Source organism: Taudactylus pleione, unplaced genomic scaffold (assembly GCF_031769625.1).
Source record: "Taudactylus pleione unplaced genomic scaffold, aTauple2 ptg000333l, whole genome shotgun sequence".
NCBI classification, from domain to species: domain Eukaryota; kingdom Metazoa; phylum Chordata; class Amphibia; order Anura; family Myobatrachidae; genus Taudactylus; species Taudactylus pleione.
In genome coordinates this window covers 11,016,548-11,035,582 of record NW_028284734.1, presented here as the reverse complement: position 1 = coordinate 11,035,582, position 19,035 = coordinate 11,016,548, and the positions used below count along the sequence as shown (strand labels likewise).

At 44.2% G+C, this 19,035-nt stretch overlaps 1 protein-coding gene across 2 annotated transcripts in view; it reads right to left on the bottom strand.

The window, feature by feature from the left end:
- Nucleotides 1-423: 423 nt before the first annotated feature.
- The window catches only part of RASGRF2 (Ras protein specific guanine nucleotide releasing factor 2), a 357,153-nt gene continuing 338,541 nt past the window's right edge, over nucleotides 424-19,035 (bottom strand). For both annotated transcript variants that reach the window (XM_088443784.1, XM_088443785.1), the window contains 8 exons: nucleotides 18,764-18,824; nucleotides 12,627-12,730; nucleotides 12,464-12,548; nucleotides 9,747-9,944; nucleotides 8,160-8,239; nucleotides 5,018-5,135; nucleotides 4,131-4,199; nucleotides 424-3,176 (listed from right to left, as the gene is read on the bottom strand). In XM_088443784.1, coding sequence (XP_088299910.1) covers nucleotides 3,084-3,176; nucleotides 4,131-4,199; nucleotides 5,018-5,135; nucleotides 8,160-8,239; nucleotides 9,747-9,944; nucleotides 12,464-12,548; nucleotides 12,627-12,730; nucleotides 18,764-18,824 — 808 coding nt within the window. In that variant the 3' untranslated portion in view covers nucleotides 424-3,083. The remainder of the gene's footprint in view (nucleotides 3,177-4,130; nucleotides 4,200-5,017; nucleotides 5,136-8,159; nucleotides 8,240-9,746; nucleotides 9,945-12,463; nucleotides 12,549-12,626; nucleotides 12,731-18,763; nucleotides 18,825-19,035) is intronic.

Below are 19,035 nucleotides of genomic sequence, written 5' to 3'. Positions count from 1 at the left end.
ATTTAAAAGCGGGCATCGATACTTGTCAGATTTCTTCCACATATTCCGCAGCAGAGCCAACGGCGAACCTGCCATCAATCTGCTGCGGAGTGGAAGCACTGCACAGGTCACTATGATCTGTGCAGGCTTCGTTTCCTGAATATGTTAATAAATGGTTAAATTCAGGATAAAAAAAAAATGTGCCCCTTCCCCCCAAATTCATAGCCAGACCGCTGGTGGTGGAGAGAGGGGCAACACAATTTATTTGCTGACCAGTTTTAGGTTGGTTTCCATTATTGCAGGGGGACCCCAAGTTGTGTGTCCCCTGCTATGGTGTCAGTCCCCTGGCTGGTCCTGCATGGTGCTGGTTATTGCGGAAACCCCAGCAATCCCCCACTCTCCATTATCAGCCCCCGCCCCCCCCCCCCCCATTTTATCCATTTATTAACATATACAGACAGCAAAGCCTGCACAGATAATAGTGATCCGTGCAGTTCTTCACCCAAACTTGTCAGGCACAGGCAGATCTATTGTTTGGGCGGGTTTCCCATTGTTTTGAGGTTGGGTTTTGGGTGCTTTAAAAACCCCCAATGTTTAGTAAATTTGTGTTTGGTAAAGCTTGTATACTTGTCTATGGGCCTGATTCAGTATGGATCACAATTGCTGCGAAAATATGATGCCTGCCACAGCTCAGCCAGCACAAAGACGCCCACTGCTGCTTTCTCACATCCGTATTTTCTCGCAGTCCTGCGTATACATCGGTACCATCGTAGCACATTAGCCCGTCATGCACAATTACAGCAGCTCTCACCCATCGCAGAAATTGTAAGTCTTGTCTCACGCAGTGAATACTCACGCAGCGTATGCAATCTTAGTGGCTAATTTATGCACACCCATGCAACAACGTTCATGCAGACAAACACGCTTTTGTTTCTGCAACCACTCCCCCGTCACCACCCCGCAAACGCTCATGGCCTGTCACTCACTGTGCGATGGCTTAGTATCTGTGTGTGTAATCAGTGTGATTGTTCAGTACTGCGCATGCATATGAGCTGCAATCGGCTGATCTGCGTACGTAGTTGCAATTGCGTATGCTACTGAATCAGGCCCTATGTCAATTAATCGATAGTTGCTCCGATGTTCTAAAGTCATGTTTTCATCGGGTTTCCCTTTATTAAATTTGCAGATTGCAAAACTGACAGACGACGAAAATGCTGAATAACCTTTACCCGAGTCTTTTGTGGTTTATGTGGTTTTTGCCTGTTAATAAAATGTAGCTCTATATTCCTCTAGTGAATGATTAGAACTATATTTCTCAGTTGTAAGTATAGTTGCGATTGAAGTGTGTATGACTCGGCACCTCAACTACGAGCTATGCGCAGTGCAAACACAAGCAATATATATATTCCGCCAATAGGCATAAGTTTAATTGTGCCACACTCCATTTATGTTTATACTTCATATAACTGTACTGAAGTGAGTGATGTATGTTTAGCATAGCTGACTGTCTACAAGTATTATGTGGCATTAGCAATAAAAATTTTGATACCGAATAAGAATTATGATTAGGGCTGCCTGCTGAAGAATATTAAGAAAGCTCTCAAAGTGAAATAATAATTGTACAGGCTCACTGAAGTGTTTCCATATTCTAAACGTATTTAAAGTGGAACTAAAGTATTAACAAAATGGATTTGCAACACAGATATTTGCACTTGCCTCCCCCATTTTGCCGGAACATCTGAGTTGCTCACTGTATGCTGTCTTATTTTTGAAAAAGTCCACCCCACATCAGTAATTGTGTCCAGCAACCAAGAGTTTGACTTATGTTTACAGCTCAATTGTTTAACACTAATATGGAAATGTTTTTTCTTCTCCTGGCATATAAGCCTCTTATGAGAAATGGCCAGTGCAAGCTCCAAGGTGAAGATTAAAAGAGATCACAAATACACCATTTATTATTTTATAAGAAGGATGGTTTTGTCTCTTAGGAGTTGTAATATTCGTGCTGTGATTTTAATGTTTTCTTTCACCTTAACCATTTGACGGCATTCTCTAGCGTCATGCGGTCCTACTTATCGAACGTAAAAAAAAAGGATCCATAAAAATAATGACTAGCAATCTATGTAGTGTGTAAAAACGATTCATCTAAACATTCATCACACAAGCAACAAAATATCAATATAAGAGTTTGCATCTTGTTGCAGAAAATAACTGGTGCGCCTAGCGCATTACTATCTCAGCTGTACCAGTGCCGGGTACCTAGTAGGGGAAAATGAAGAAACAAGGCGTTGGCAGATGACCTACCGGTACAGTATAAAAGCAAATGTCTTTTTAAAATAAGTAATGAAAGACAATGCAAACGTTCTCTATGTTCCAGGCAGCACAGTCACAGTATTAGTAGTAGATACATTGCAAAAATAATGAAGCACTTTTCAGTTGGTGTCGGGTGCTCGGTGCTTCCATACTTGGCGGAAAGGGAGTAATAAAGCACAGACAAAGCTGGTTGCACTTATCACATATATACAGAAGATGAGACGCTTGGTAATGATGAATACATGTTAATGCTGATGAGTTATGTACTTGCCAGTGTAGCAACTGGACCTCCATATTTTCTCATTGTCTCTTTATTATGTAGTTATGGTAATATACTTCTCCATGCAAAGAATTAACCTTGTTATATATGTTGCGGTAATCTGCAATACACTATAGTACGGTGTCACGTGACTGGTCACTGCTCTCTCCTATGGATAAGCTCTGGTCACTCTGCTGGTAACAGACTGCTCAGTGCACAGGGAAATATGCCCACATCACATCCTGTTTTGCACCTTCGGCAGTAACTTAGCTCTCAAACACCTTACTCTTTATATTTAGTCAAACCTGCATTGCTTTTACATAGCCATTTCCTAGTCTGATGGCATACTGGCACAATGCACCCAGACGTCACACTCGCTTAAGTTCTGTGCTCTCGTCCTTGCTATAAAAGCACCTGCAGCGCTGTCTGCTTCCGCTGAAAGGGTGCTGCTCCTCTGCCTGGCATGGCATGCATAATTCGCTTTGTGAAGTGAAAACGTTCTGTTGCCTCGAGACAGACGCATAAAAACTCTTCATGCTGGAAGCCTTGGTTCAATTGTTAAGGATAATTCATACAGAGTGTCTTCATCCAGGATGTGAGACTTGTCCAATAGGAACTGCGTGACCTGTTTTATAAAGAAATGTTAGTGAGAATTCATCATGTCCCTGTTATGTGCCAGTAATATTATACCTCTATGCAAGTCCATAATTACCATCTCAGACACAAGTTAGTATGTTAGTGTTGTAATGCAGCTTTTACACTAATCTTTTATTTAACAATACAGTACATACTGTACTCCAGTACTGGTGTGCCAGCCGGATGTAGTCATATTGTCGACAGTTATGATGTCCACATTGTTGAAATGTCCACATCGAACATGTTGGCATGTGCAGACTGTCGACATGTTCACAATGTGGACATTCTGCATGGACTGGCAGTGGAGGGTTAGGCTGAGCAAGGTGAAGTTAGGGATAGCACTAGAGGGAGGATAGGGGTTAGGCTACAGGAGGGGAGGTTAGGCTGCAGGAAGGGAGGTTAGGCTACAGGAGGGGAGGTTAAGCTACAGGAGGGGAGGTTGGGGTACAGGAGGGTTAGGTACTAGGGGGATTGTTAGGCACTAGGGGGAGGGTTAGGATAGTTATACCTCCCGCAGGAAACCGCACAAGATCCGCCGGAAGTTAGCCTTACGTCACCACCAGACCCTCCATACCAAGTAAATCACCATTGGACTACCAGGGACATTTTGTGGACATTCTAATCATGTTGACATGTTATCAGTGTCATTGTGATGAATGACAACATGTCAAACATTCTGACATGTTGCATGTCGACAAAATATATCACACCCTGCCAGTTTATATGATATCTCATGTGTGACAGATTATACTATAGCACATATCAGTACAGTTCACTGATTCATAATGTATTTTTTTCATACCTAAGAAGTGTACTAAGAAATGTTTTGACTTTCTCTGCTCTTGGTAACAGCAATTAAACCATATGTGAGCAACAAGACTAGATTTGTGTAATGCTAATTACACTAACTCATCAGTCATTTGAACATGGGATTATATATTACCTTTGGTTGATGCTCTATTCGGTATGGAGTCTGCTGGAACTGGCGTATTTCTCTAATAATATGTGATATCTATAGGAAAAAATAAATATTAATAAAAATAGTTTACTTGGGGAAGATTGGTTGTAGTCTCCAATAGACCCCTTAGGACATTTCCCATTCATGCAGCTGACAGCTGAGCTAGAGACAGCTTTGTCCAGCAAATCATATACTGTATAGTGCTTATTCCCCAGTCATATGACCTATAGTGGTCTTCATGACTTAGCAACAATGATGTGGTGCATTTCAGGACAGAACATACAGAAAACCTCCATGTAACACACAAATAAAGCACAGGACTATTATTTCTGCAGGGAAAAGGCACATCTAATGGAGATGTATAATTATGATCACAATCTATACTCAGGAGATGCTTGCATTGGGGAAAAATCAGCACCTGTGTGAGAGTCTCTCCCCTCTGTACATAGAAGCTGAGGGGGCTGGCAACCTGTGGCAATCCAGCTGCTGTCGAACTACACCTCCTAGCATGCCCTGTCACAGTTTTGCTGTTAGGGCATGCTGGGATGCATAGTTCCACAGCAGCTTAGAGAGCCACAGGTTGAATTCCCCTGACCTAGCCAATATATCCCAACATTCATTAGAGGAAAATCAGGACCACTGAGGGGTATGGTGAGTCTAATACAGGATTTGCACTTAAAATGTGACTTTAGCCTAACTGAAATTAATGCATTAAAGGGGAAGTGTTAGACTTTAATATAATAAAAGTGTCTGAAGTGAGAAGAAAAAAAAAAATCATATTTTTCTTGCATTGATGGGTTACGTGGAGGGAAATTAGTTTGAGACATTAAACTTTTGCACATGAAAAACAATCACATTTCAAAATAACTGACCATTCGCATTTTTGAAAAATTTACAAGGCCTTCTTCTGTGAAGTTCGGTGTGCCCTCTTCAATGAACGCTAGGTCAGTTAGGTACATTCCTAGGTAAGGTACAGAAGGCGGGTTACAGCTGCAAAACATACAAAACAAAGTTTTAGACATCATTTCTAGTGCCAGTTCTAAAGGTGCGTACACACGTAACGATTTTTTTAACGAATTAACTATAAGGACATCGTTATAGTTAAATTGTTTAAAAAATCGTTCATTTTTTTTAGGTGAATTATGTACAATAATCATCCAAGCGCGCTCCCGTTTGTAGTTCATCGTCCATTCTGACTGTCCAACATATTGTACAGAATGAACGATGTCCATTCACTGTATGCATGATTAAAAAATCGTTCATTGTTCATGAAAATCGTTGACAAAATCGTTCATTAATTTAATAACCAACTATTTTTGTAAACTATATTCGTTCACTTTTTCAAGGGAAAATCTGAACGAAAATCGTTAACTAAAATCGATGGTTACTAAAATCGTTACGTGTGTATGCACCTTAAGTAATACATTTATAATATCCTCAATAAGTTGTGAGATGCTCTGCGGTGACGTTCCGAGAGGTGTAGCGTACCATATTTTTCTTGAATTTCAGTGTCTTATTCGCAACGCAGAGAAACACCACTCACAGTGTACTAGAGATGCTGGGCTGCGACTGTAAACGCACCGTATGTGAGTTGGAGTACTACAGCTGGGCAGCAGCATTAAATGCATTTATTTGCATTGGTTATTTTGTACCTCACTAACTATTCTCATGGTGAGTATACACTTATTTTAGAATATTTATAGTGCATCCGAAAAGTATTCACAGCGCTTCACTTTTTCCACATTTTGTTATGTTACAGCCTTATTCCAAAATGGAATAAATTCATTTTTGTCCTCAAAATTCTACACACAATATACCCCATAATGACAACGTGTAAAAAGTTTTATTTGAGATTTTTGCTAATTTATTTAAAAGAAAAAAACTAAGAAATCACATGTATATAACTATCCGCAGCCTTTGCCATGAAGCTCAAAAATTAGCTCAGGTGCATCCTGTTTCCACTGATCATCCTTGAGATGTTCCTACAGCTTAATTGGAGTCCACCTGTGGTAAATTCAGTTGATTGGACATGATTTTGAAAGGCATAAACCTGCCTATATAAGATCCCACACTTGACAGTGCATGTCAGAGCACAAACCAAGCATGAAGTCCAAGGAATTGTCTGTAGACCTCCGAGACAGGATTGTCTCGAGGCACAAATTTGGGGAAGGGTACAGAATAATATCTGTTGCTTTGAAGGTCCCAATGAGCACAGTGGCCTCCATCATCCGTAAATGGAAGAAGTTCGGAACCACCAGGACTCAAGCTGAGCGCCGGGGGAGAAGGGCCTGAGTCAGGGAGGTCACCAAGAACCCGATGGTCACTCTGTCAGAGCTACAGCATTCCTCTGTGGAGAGAGGAGAATCTTCCAGAAGGACAACCATCTCTGCAACAATCCACCAATCAGGCCTGTATGGTAGAGTGGCCAGACGGAAGCCACTCCTTAGTAAAAAGCACATGGCAGCCCGCCTGGAGTTTGCTGGTGATGGCAGCATCATGCTGTGGGGATGTTTTTCAATGGCAGGAACTGGGAGACTAGTCAGGATAGAGGGAAAGAAGAATGCAGCAATGTACAGAGACATCCTGGATGAAAATCTAATCCTGAGTGCTCTTGACCTCAGACTGGGGCGACGGTTCATCTTTCAGGAGGACAACGACCCTAAGCACACAGCCAAGATATCAAAGGAGTGGCTTCAGGACAACTCTTTGAATGTCCTTGAGTGGTCCAGCCAAAGACCAGACTTGAATCCGATTCTCTGGAGAGATCTGAAAATGGCTGTGCACCGACTCTTCCCATCCAACCTGATGGAGCGGAGCTTGAGAGATGCAGCAAAGAGGAATGGACGAAACTGCCCAAAGATAGGTGTGCCAAGCTTGTGGCATCATATTCAAAAAGACTTGAGGCTGTAATTGCTACCAAAGGTGCATCAACAAAGTATTGAGCAAAGGCTGTGAATACTTCTGTACATGTGATTTCTTAGTTGTTTATTTTAATTAAATTTGCAAAAATCTCCAAAAAACTTTTTACACGTTGTCATTATGGGGTATTGTGTGTAGAATTTTGAGGACAAACATGAATTTATTCCATTTTGGAATAAGGCTGTAACATAACAAAATGTGGAAAAAGTGAAGCGCTGTGAATACTTTCCGGATGCACTGTAGGACACTCTCATCAGGAATTTACTGAAATACTATAATTATATAGGCATTTGTATCAGGACAGAGCTTGGATTGAGCTTAGAATAAACATTATGAAAGAGAAAAGGGAGAAGGGAATGATTGCGTGCAACCCTGGCCAGGGCTGCGCAGAACAGTAGGAAGCTATGGGTCATATAATCTTGCTTTCCCATTGCCTATAATCCCACTTGGAAGGGGCAGTAGATGGGTTAATGGGTCTGAGCTGTGTGCCCCAGGCATTCACCACATCCAACATCATTAAATCTACCACCACCTGACCCTCAAGACAACCCCAGGTACTTTGCTCCACCCCCCCCCCCCACATCAGTACCTCCGGTTGTGAGGCTGTCTCAATGTGTCCCGTTTGCTTCTTGTGTGTACAGTGCTTGTGCCTTTATGCTCTGTGTTTTTAAAACATTCTTCCCTATAATATATTGTGATCTCATTTGTCCAACAGAAGTACGTAGCTTGAAACTGGGGCTCATGTCTTCATTGCAACCAAAGTCCAAATTAAATTGAATCTGTCTTTCTTTATGCTGGCTCTTCACAAATAACCAACTATAGAACATGACTTTGAATGATTTTTGGGCAATACTCAACTTTCCCAGGTACAATCAATCCATGATTAATACAATAAGTATGGCCACTACCAGTACATAAGCCTTGTGGCACAACCTTCACCACAAGTCACAAAAATCAATTGATTGCAAACCCATATTATAATTTCATCATTGCTATGTAAAATGCTTTTTTATTGGTCACAAGCAATTTTTACAGTATTTCATTACTTCTAATGTTCTGTTTATGTGTTTCACTTATTTCCCAAATGAAACATACTTTTTAAGTGTTTCTCTGAGATTTTTAAATCTCCCTTCAGATGAGACAGTTTTCTGAAGTTTGTCCATAAGTGCTTTAGTCTAAAAAAAAAAAAAAAAAGACAAAGTGGTATATTAGTCATATTCAAAGTTATATCCACTACCTTATGTATCAATTGTTCCCCACACCTCTTAGTGCCCCTATACATCTGCCTGCCGTTTCCTCAATGTCACCGGAACCACTGATTTCACTGGTCTGAAATGCTGATCGTGGACATTGATGATCAGAATCGGTGAAAATTCTTCATGTTAAAAATCCCAGATTTACGGATCTCAATCATATTTTGGTCGGGGTTGGCAAATCAGAAAAATACAATATGTTTGATTTCACTGATGCACTGGTGCAGGGCTACTATTAAAGGGGGGGGGGGGACGACTGCCGGGACTGGAATCTCAAGCCTGGACAAAGAGAGGGGCCGTCTCTGGTACCTGCCGCCGATACTTGGAGAACTGCATAGTGGTGGAACTCCAGGAGGCCATGGAAGCATTGGTCTTTGGGAGCCAGCTGTCAGAGGGCACAGAGAGATCCATCTATAACTGCTGCCTTAGCCCTGCTGATCACTGCATGAGCACAGGCAGTGCTTATAGATGTATCTATCCTATATATTACCGTTGGGTCCATCTGGACAGTCGCTTGCCGACAGCTGCATGGTACAATAAGATTTTTTTTTTTTTAATTGAGTCAATGTGCCCGCCCCAAGGTAAGTGTCTGTGGGATGCAGGGGGCTGGCTAGGGAGACAGAAAAGGGTGCTGGCTGAGGAGATAGAAGGGGTGCTGGCTGGAGAGACAGACTAGGTGCTGGCTGGAGAGACAGACTAGGTGCTGGCTGGAGAGACAGACTAGGTGCTGGCTGGAGAGACAGACTAGGTGCTGGCTGGAGAGACAGACTAGGTGCTGGCTGGAGAGACAGACTAGGTGCTGGCTGGAGAGACAGACTAGGTGCTGGCTGGAGAGACAGAAGGGGTGCTGGCTGGAGAGACAAAGGGGTGCTGGCTGGAGAGACAAAGGGGTGCTGGCTGGAGAGACAAAAGGGGTGCTGGCTGGAGAGACAGAAGGGGGGCTGGCTGGCCCTGGAGAGACACTGTGGGGCTGGAGTTGCAGATGTATGGGGGCCTTTAGATTGTAAGCTCATTTGGGCAAGGCCATTTTTACCTTCTGTTTCATATCATGGTATGTTATTTGTAACATTATGTAATATTTTGGTGCATTATAAACAATAATAAAAATAATACTCCATCCATTTTAATGAAAAAAACATCACAATACTCCAGCCTGCAGACAAAAATGAACTCTGTTTGTTGTTCCAGCCTACCAATTGGGAAACTTAGGCTCAATGCAAAGCCTCCAGACCAGGGATGCCCTAGGGGCCCAGGAGTACAGAGAGGTGTAACCATGTCCCCGCTGTGCGCGGAGTGCACCTCCTAACATTGTCAACAATGGGGCATAGTTGCGTCACCTCCAGTGGCCATGCCCCCCAAGTAACTGGGCCAGTCTGCATACTATGTGCCTGGATACTGCATATAGCCCTTGCCAGCTGTAGCGTCTTACTTGTTTTGAAACTTTGGCCCAGGTCTTCTTAAGTCTGTATATTGCACTTCTGTTCAAGGCTGAGGTTATCTCCAGGACCCCATTGTAGTTGTGCATGCACCGGCAGATATCAGCCACCACCACCCACTTCTCTATTGAGCAAGCTCGAGACGTAATATCAGGGTGGCTCATGATTTCCGAGGCAACAAGGTTACTCATCTACAAAAGAAACACAGGGAATGTTAGAGAACACAATAGTAGTCATGGGCAGATTATAGCCTTTCCATAAACCAGCAACTCAGGTGCTCATTCTGAGTCTCACGGTGCTCTGACCACTTTAGCGTCTTTTGCGACAGTTGTGTCTGCGGCTTTCTGTTAATGCTAGTAAAAGCCCTTTCCCTGGTGTTTAAGTGTGTGTCTAAATGTGCAAGGGCTGCATCACACTCTTTGTGCGTCTGCAGTCGCAACCATCGGAGACACCACCGGGACATGCACCAGCCACATTCTAGGTGCAGAGTCTCCGACAGAGTATGGCCTCCATCGTACGCAATTAAACATCAACCGCTCCAGAGACGCGCCCATGATACTCCCAAGAGATGCCCATCAGACTGAATATCCTCATGCATCCCGATAGCCACCTCCACAGTCAGTGCGGCTTAATTGGTGTTACGCAGTGCGCAGACAAATTGCTAATTTGCGTGAACTTGTGTGCAGCTCAGAATCAGCCCCATAGCTCCCAGTACATGAACAATCTGGGAGACCTTGGCCTGATGTCCACACACAGTAGCATATCAGGATTAAACATATGGAAGTCATTGGACAATCATATATACCTGAAGTCCCCACTGCCATACTGTATAGACAGCCTGGATGCAATGCAGAGTTGCATGTAAGCCTGTTGTAGTGGCACACATATTGCATGCTTGGAATGAAATGTGGATATGCACCGGTATACCGAGATTTACACCTCTCTGCCTGTCCGTACGCTTGGTTTCATAGCTGAGGCCCTTTTAACTTAAATTCTAAATGCGATTGAGATGATTTCTATTCTGAATCGCTCATACATTTGTTAGAATTTATATATTGTTTTTATGTTCTATGACTGAATTGTCATTTATGTGAGTTCTTGGTGTGCAGGAAACCGGAGCTAAATTCCTGGTATACGGTTGTATACTTGGCCAATAAAGATGATTCCGATTCTGATGCAGCACAAAAACACACAGGTTACATCTGTATATCTGACTTGGCCTCAGACAATCACAGCGCAATGCAGTGCTAGTCAGGCCCCTCTGCCTCCCACACTAGTAGAGCCTATGCATGGGCCACAGGCAATAAAGTGTTTTACTACGAAACCATCTAAATACAGTCAGGAATTATTTACCTGCTTTTACTTACTGTAAGCCAGGCACAAGAGTGTTCGCTGCAGTACAATATGGGCTCCAGTCAACATTCAGAATATCGGCAATCAAAATGTCGACACCACAATGTCAACATGTTCTGAATGTCAACATTTGGAATGTTGGTATATACCATGTCGACATTCACAAAGTTTACGTCAGCTTAATGTCGTCATAATCGAAATGTCAACAGTAACAATTTCAGCACATGCACATAGGGTTCGGCTGCAGATAGGGTTAGTTTTAAGCTAAAATAGGACTGTCAACATTCCGATAGTCGACATTCTCAATGTCGACTTTGTGGATGTCGACATGTCACGTGTTTCACCATGCAGACATGCTAAATGTCGACATTATGGTGTCGGCATATTGAACGCCAACATTCTGCATGTTATCATACCCAACCCTACAATACACATAGGACCTCATTCAGAGTCGGTTGAAGCGGCCGCACGGTCGTACGCCACCGATGTTCGCTATACTGCGCATGCGTAAAGTTCGCAATGCGCGTGCGCAAACTAGCCGCTACGATCAGAAATTTCTCTCTCCTTAAACACAGCCAGGTTGGTAGTTTGAGTGACAGATGGAGGCGTTTGTGGGTGGTAACAGGGGAAGGTGCCTCATTATGCGAACGGTGTTTTATGGGAGTGCATACGGATTATGGGAGTGCATAATTAACAAAGTAGTGTCATGGCACATGTGACATGGGAGGTTTTTACACTGACATGATCGTAGAGCTTAAGAGAGGATATGGTCAACCTTAAGCTCTACGACCAGTGCCGATGGTTCCCGATGGTCTCGATTAATCCTTATATGCCTGGAGATGACGTGCAATGCGTACGAGAAGGGGGCATATTTTTTCGTCTTACGACCGCTTCCTCCCCTTGGTCGGCCAACTACCGATCCGAACTTAGGGACGCAACTTGCGAGGGAATCATTTGAATATCCGGCCCCTTTTTCCGTACGACCGTGCGGCCGCTTCAACCGACTCTGAATGAGGTCCATAGTCCGCACAAGTGCTTTACCCTTTAACTTTAATAAGCACAGGAAATTGTGAACTTGAAGCACAGACTGTTCCAATGTTGCCTTATTGTTAATAGTTATATTTTTTAGATTTGTAAATGGGACCCATAATATTCATTTTTTAACCCCTACATGTGCCCTGAGATGAGCATAAATTTTACTTGAATCATCCTAATCAGTTATCATTGGCAGGAATGTGACATACAGTACCACCTACTCATACATATTCCTGCCTTATTTAAGACCTGAATTTTAGAATCTGATCTTTATTTTCCCATACATTCAGGATATATTATCTAACATGTAATCCATACTCACATCATTGAAGTGCTGGCTGGTCTTCATTATAAATGGAGTCCTCCCACTTTTATCTGGTTTCATCCACCCCTGGCCAAGAAACTCTCTGAGAAGAAAATAATGAATCACTTGTAATACAGAAAACACTATTCTTAAGCTCTAGCACATATTACTTATGACTTACTGGTATGGTATGCTCCTAAACACAATGTGATCCAACAGAGTGATTTGTTCCGCTAGTTCCATTGCTGACAATGTATCTAAACCTTCCGATCGGGGTCTTTCTGACTGCGCAACAAAAACCAGATTCAGTTATTAACACTACAAGCTATAAGCATCAACTGCACTATGTAACATATAAGCCTCTGCCGGGTCATGGACTGCACCGTATCCCCCCACCGAGACATCCACTACTCACCTGGGTGACCAGGTAAGTAGTGTATGGAGAGAGGGGGGGACAAGGTAGTCTATGACTTGGCGGTGGGTTAAGTGCCGAAGCGGCACCCTCTGTGCCCACTTCCGTGCATGCCTATGACTGCCATCTACAGCCGTCTTACACAAATTGGCATTCATGTTGAGTTGGGCATACCCCAATTTTTCTAGTGTAAGATTGGCAAGTTGACCACCAAAAGTACTACTGGAAGATCCAGCCAGGTCTTATAGAATTCCCAGTTCTCTAATACCATACCATAGGAACTGCTTCCTCTCTGCTGAGATAGACACACTTTATATTTGACGCCACAATTTTTTTTCTCAAAGATTCACCACTCATTTCTTTTATCCTTCCCAAACCACGAGCCCCACACTTATGACAGAATTACATGCTCATTTTCCTAATAAATCCAGGTAGTTATCCAAAAAGTATGTAGTTTTGTTTTACATTGGATAGACCTCGCATAGAGTGGGAAAAGGTAAATGTTAATGTGAAAAATAGTGTCCGATTACAAGAGTTGGGAATACAGTAAGATCTGGGCCGGCCCCAGGTTTATTAGCCCCACCCACCCACATACTGTACACACACAATCCGGCAATGTACACTGGGCTGGATTCAGCCTTGTACGCTGATATGCTTATGCTGCAGGAGGTGCCTGAAGAAAAAAAATGCCTTCTGTCAGCATTGCAGATCCGAGTGCTGCATTGGATGGCTGCTGTCATCGCCCATCAGAATAAGTATAAGCTTACTCAGAATGGGCGACGCAACTGTCGGGGCCAGGAAATCTGCATCGGAAGGCGTAGACCCTGGCGTCACGCCTTCAATTTGAGGAACAGTTCCTGTCGCCGCCCATTCTCCGCCCTCAAACGGCTGCAGCCTGTCAATCAGGGCACTGCAAACGGGGTCAGATTAACAACGCAGCACATGCGCACTGTGGCCCCGGGGCATGCGCAGTCCAGCCACCAATGGACTTGTACACAAGTCATTGGGTTTGCGTACAAGTCTGAATCAGGCTCATAATGAATACTATCAACTGAAGAAAATATGCCCCTCACAGGAAAAAAAACACATTGTCCCTCCACAAAAAACAAACAAAAACACATTGGCCCCCCACTAGAATAAACACTCATTGCCCTCTACAGGAAAAAAAAACACACATTACCCCTCCACAGGGAAAAAAAACACATTGGCCACCTCACAGGAAGGAAAAACCCCTACTTGACGACTTTCTGTCTGGCACATCAGGGGCGAGTAAAGTGGGTGGCGCTGGGCAGCTGCAGGAGACTTGAATGCTCTTCCGGGCAGCTGGGAGCAACAACTAATATTCCGGATCTCCCGACCATTCCAGGAGAGTAGAGAAGTATGCATTGCCCCCACAAAAGACTTATATAACTGTCTAATATGAAGTGATGACACATGCAGCGCCAGAGACGGTGACAGGACTGCTTCCTGCTAAGCTGCCTCAGACTCACTGATCAGAAATGGTGGCGGGAGGTGAGCTTCTTAAGAAGGGTGCAGGTGCATAAAACATCCTCTTGATGAGGGGAACAGAATTTCCTTTTGGGCAACAGGTGGCAGCAATTGGCTGCCTTTACTGTGTGTGCTCTGCCCCACCTCCCTCCTCGCCCTCAGTGCACTGCGCAGCTGCGTGACCTCCATGAAGTCATGCAGGCGTGTCAAAGATGGGTCACGGCCCAGGCCGCATATGAGCTGGAAGATGAGCCCAGCGTAGTCCGAAGTTTAACCTGGCCATAAATTCAGCGGTCACACTGCATCCTCCTATGGGGTGGCCCCCTTGTGCGACTGCTCCACTTGAATGGGCCTTGAGCTGACCCTGAGTCAGACAGAGGGCCTGATTCAGAGCCGTTCGTAAGCAGCCGCTCGTTCGCTCCGCGCGATGTTCGCACATCTGCGCATGCGTTGTAGTACGCATGCGCGAACCAGTCAGTGCGGTCGAAAATCGTGTGCTCGCAAAATAGCGAATGCCTGCTAATTTGAGTGACCGGATGAGGCGTTTGTGGGTGGTAACAGGGGAAGGTGCTTGAAAACGGGGAGTGGAGATCCGAACGCAGGCGTGCCAAACGGTCAAAACGGGCGTTTTAAGGGTGTGCATAATTAAAACAGCAGCGTCATTGACCACGTCACTTGGTTGTCTTTTAGCCTGAACTGCTCGCATGATTGCAGTAGGAAAATCCTACCACAAGCACTGCAAGCAGTTCATACGCCTTTCGATGTACTCGATTAATCAAATAAATAGCGGAGATGACGTATGGTGCGAGCGGCCAGGGGGCGTTTTTTGCAAAATAGTGAGCGCATGTTTCGTTCGCTCGTTCAGACATAGAGGCGTCAACAGACCGCAAAGAGCGAGCGCTTAATTTAAATAGCCAGCCCCTTTTTCTGAACGAGCGTCCGCAAATAGCGTCCGGCTCTGAATCAGGCCCAGAATCTGCCCTGCAAGTGGCATGCATCAGGGATGTCCTATTCCCTCGATCATTTTTATTATCTGATATTCGCTATTACATTTTTGTATTTGGATATATTTTATAGCATATTATATACCATATACGTTTACTGTATACTACAAAATATCCCCCCTTCTTTCTAATTTCTAACCCCAGCTCCTCTAAATACATGACAGGGTCTATGCAAATATAAAACTTAAGCTTTTTTCTTTTTGTCCATCAAATCTGTCTTCTAGCACTGCATGTTGCAAATATGGTGTGCCTTTGCTATGTAATAATCCTCTACATGTTATCAGACCTCTCCCCACGGGTGTGATATGTATTACAATATGGTTCAATTCCCGGCAGCGGCTGCCCGACAAGGGAGGAAATCCCGATCGTCATAAAGGTAAGTATTTACTAACCTAACCCCCCTAACCCTAACCCTCCTTAGGGGTGCCTAACCCTAACCTCCCCCCCCCTGTGCCTAACCCTAACCTCCCCCCCCCTGTGCCTAACCCTAACCTCACCTTCTAAGTGCCTAAACCTAACCCCCCTTCCCCGCTGCCTAAACTAAAGTCCCCTGGGGGGGTGCCTAACCCTAACCCCTCCCTCCCCCTAGCCTGACCCTAACCCTCCCGGGGGGTGCTTAACCCTAAGTCCCCCCCGGGAGCCCTAAACCTAACCCACCCCCCGTGGCTGTCCACTGCGGCGCCCGGCATTTGCTCGATCGGAATGCCGGGCGGCGGTCTCCTGACGTTGGGCAAATGACAGGCATCTAGATTTAGACGCCTGTCATTCGTCCCTAATCGGGATAAAGCAGTCTGGAAGCCGTTGGTCGGCATTTAGACCGTCGGGTTCCAGACTACATCTCCCCACCCTCTACTGTTCTACCAAGACTTCCCCATGGTTTTATCCAAAACCCCTACATACTGTATATATTTGACACCTTGCACTATCACCCCATTATGCTATATATATGTTTTTAATAGGGATCTGGGTTTTTTTTGCCCTCCCCCCCTCATATTTGTTCCATGTTGGTGATACAGCCTTATTCATTTGGGTCTAGAACCCCACCCCCCCCGTATTTTTTATTTATGTGTATCTGGCCCTATCTGCCTTCTTCTTCTATATACTGTATATTTTTTCATTCGGGCCTGTTTTTTAATGTCCCCTATAATTGTTTTATTTATCTGTTCCTGCTTCTCTTCCCCCTCCTCTATATATTATTTTGTTTTCATTTGGGCCGTTGTACATATGCCATACACTTCATTCAGCCTTCTCCACCCTACCATTATTTTTAACATATGCCATTCTGTGACCCTCTCTCTCCTACAATACTTATTTTAGCTCCGATTCTCTTTTATCCTCTTCCTTTTTTCCTGCTGTGCTCTTTCACTCGGCTCCTCTCTACCACTGACAGGGTCATTACCTAACGACAGGACAACGTCATATTAGGGAGAAAAGCAGACAGCTGTGCACCACCGAGTGTCACTGTGAGGCAGCTTCTCCGGATTCATGTGGGACTAGGTTACCGCGAGGAAACGTCATGTGGAATGCAGCCAGAAGCAGCTGGCGCAGTAATGTAATATAGCTTGCCATAGCAAGACAGCATATAGTCCTGCTTCCTGGTGGTGGGGGCCCTAGGCTGTAGCCTAATCAGTCTACCCCTAAATCTGGCCCTGTACATACATATTATGGAGCTCACTTACAAACTGGTGTAAAGTCTTGCAGACAGTGCTCCACCACATGTACTACCGATTAATAATTCCATATTTAGTGGCACGTTATTATATTCAACAATATTGGTCTATCGTAATAGGCTCAGACTCTTTGATGGGTTGTGTACGGGATCCCGGCGCACACAATACCGGCGCCCAGAATCCCGAGACCGGAACCCAGACTGGTTTGAAATACTGACACATGTAGTTAAGTACTCTTACTCTACTCCTATCCCTACCCCTAAACCTATCCCTCCTCTTCCACAGCCTAAACCTAACCCCCCCCATCACAGCCTAAACCTAACCTCCACCCTACAACCTAACCCTCCCCCTACTGCTTAATTCTAACCCTGATACATACCGACAGGATGTCAGCAGTCAAGATCCTGGAGCCGGGATTCTGACTGCTGTATGTGCCAGGATCCCCCACAGCCTGACAATAACCCCCCCCCCTTAACGCTAACTCTGCCCCTAGTGCCTAACCCCTAACCCTAGACCTAATACCGTCAGGATGTCAGCGGTCGGCATCCTGACCATCGGGGTGCCAACTAGATCCCTCTTTGATTGTCAAGGAGACAGTCCCTTTGAATCCAGGGCTTAGTTTACTACAGCCCTCTTTCGTAGCTGCTAAACACTCAGCTCAATGAAGCCAGGGCCTTGGCACCTCTCTCCTGGATACAATTTACTTCTCCATCTACTAGGTTTTGACTACAGAGGACTGACAATACCATGGTTATGGCAGACATTGCCTTTCCTCTCCAAGATCACTTTCTTCCTTACTTCTACTGAGTTTACTCCAATTTTGGATAGTGGCCATAACCACTTTCCAAGCACTACAACTTCATAATACTTCTAGCTGTTCATTATTCAGGGTGGTGGAAGCGTCCTGGACTTAGAAAACTGGCGCTATTAACTAATTAGAGTGCTGGGAGTACTGAAATGGATAAGACTACTTCCCAGCACTTGAAACTGTGAAAAGCATACAGAAGGAGCACACAGAAATAAACACCTACCACAAGCAGAGACCTGGGCTCTTTAATATATAACCACCAGAGATTTAGGGTTATTATGTGTAGTTGCCACTAAAATGCACCTTGAATTGTATATGGCTCTCTGAATTGTATGTAACTTAGAGATGAGCAGTTTGGTTCTACTCATTTTTCCCCACCAAATTAGTTCGGATTTATCTTATTGGCTATCCAAAACACATGCGAGCCGCATAGCCAATAAGATGCTGTTTTTCAGATCCGAACATAACCGAGTAAATGCCTTGGGGATATTCTACAGGTTGTCTTGTAGTATTTGTCAGTTGCCCAACACCTATATTGTATTAATATATGGCAAAAAGTGACATAAGTTTTGGCCATCTGTTCGCCACTGTAAGATTGCCTTGGACTGCCACTGCTGTGAGTGTCTATTTTGAATTGTGGAAATACATGTAATATAGATAAAAGCACCCCTCTATAGCATACAATATAACTAAATGATTGCACCTTTTGCTCTTGGTATCTTCATTACTAATCTGACCAATAGTTTATGAAAGATTCACAACCTCACCTAAGGCAGTGGCAACAAAGGTCACTGCCTGGACTAGCAGTAATAGTTAAATCAGCCCAATGGAATAAAATAAATAGTTTGATGGCAAGAACAGCTGAGGTTTGTTATTGCAGTTGATAACCTTGAAGAGCAGAGAAATGTGTACACTTAACTGCATTAGTGAACTCACCATGGCAATTATATCTTCCATACTTATGTGGCAGTCATCTTGTTCATCTTGAGAAAGGCCACTGATAAAAGAACAATAATCAGTATTTATTTCATACCCATCAAATACAGTAGTTTACTTATTAAAGACTGTGGGCCTGATTCAGAGCCGAACGCTCTGACCAGAGCACTCGCTCTGAATCAGGGCCCTCCTACCTGTTCTTGGAGCGGCCTCATTGACGCTCGCATAGCTGTGGGTTACCACCCACAGCTATAGCGAGCGTCCATGATGAT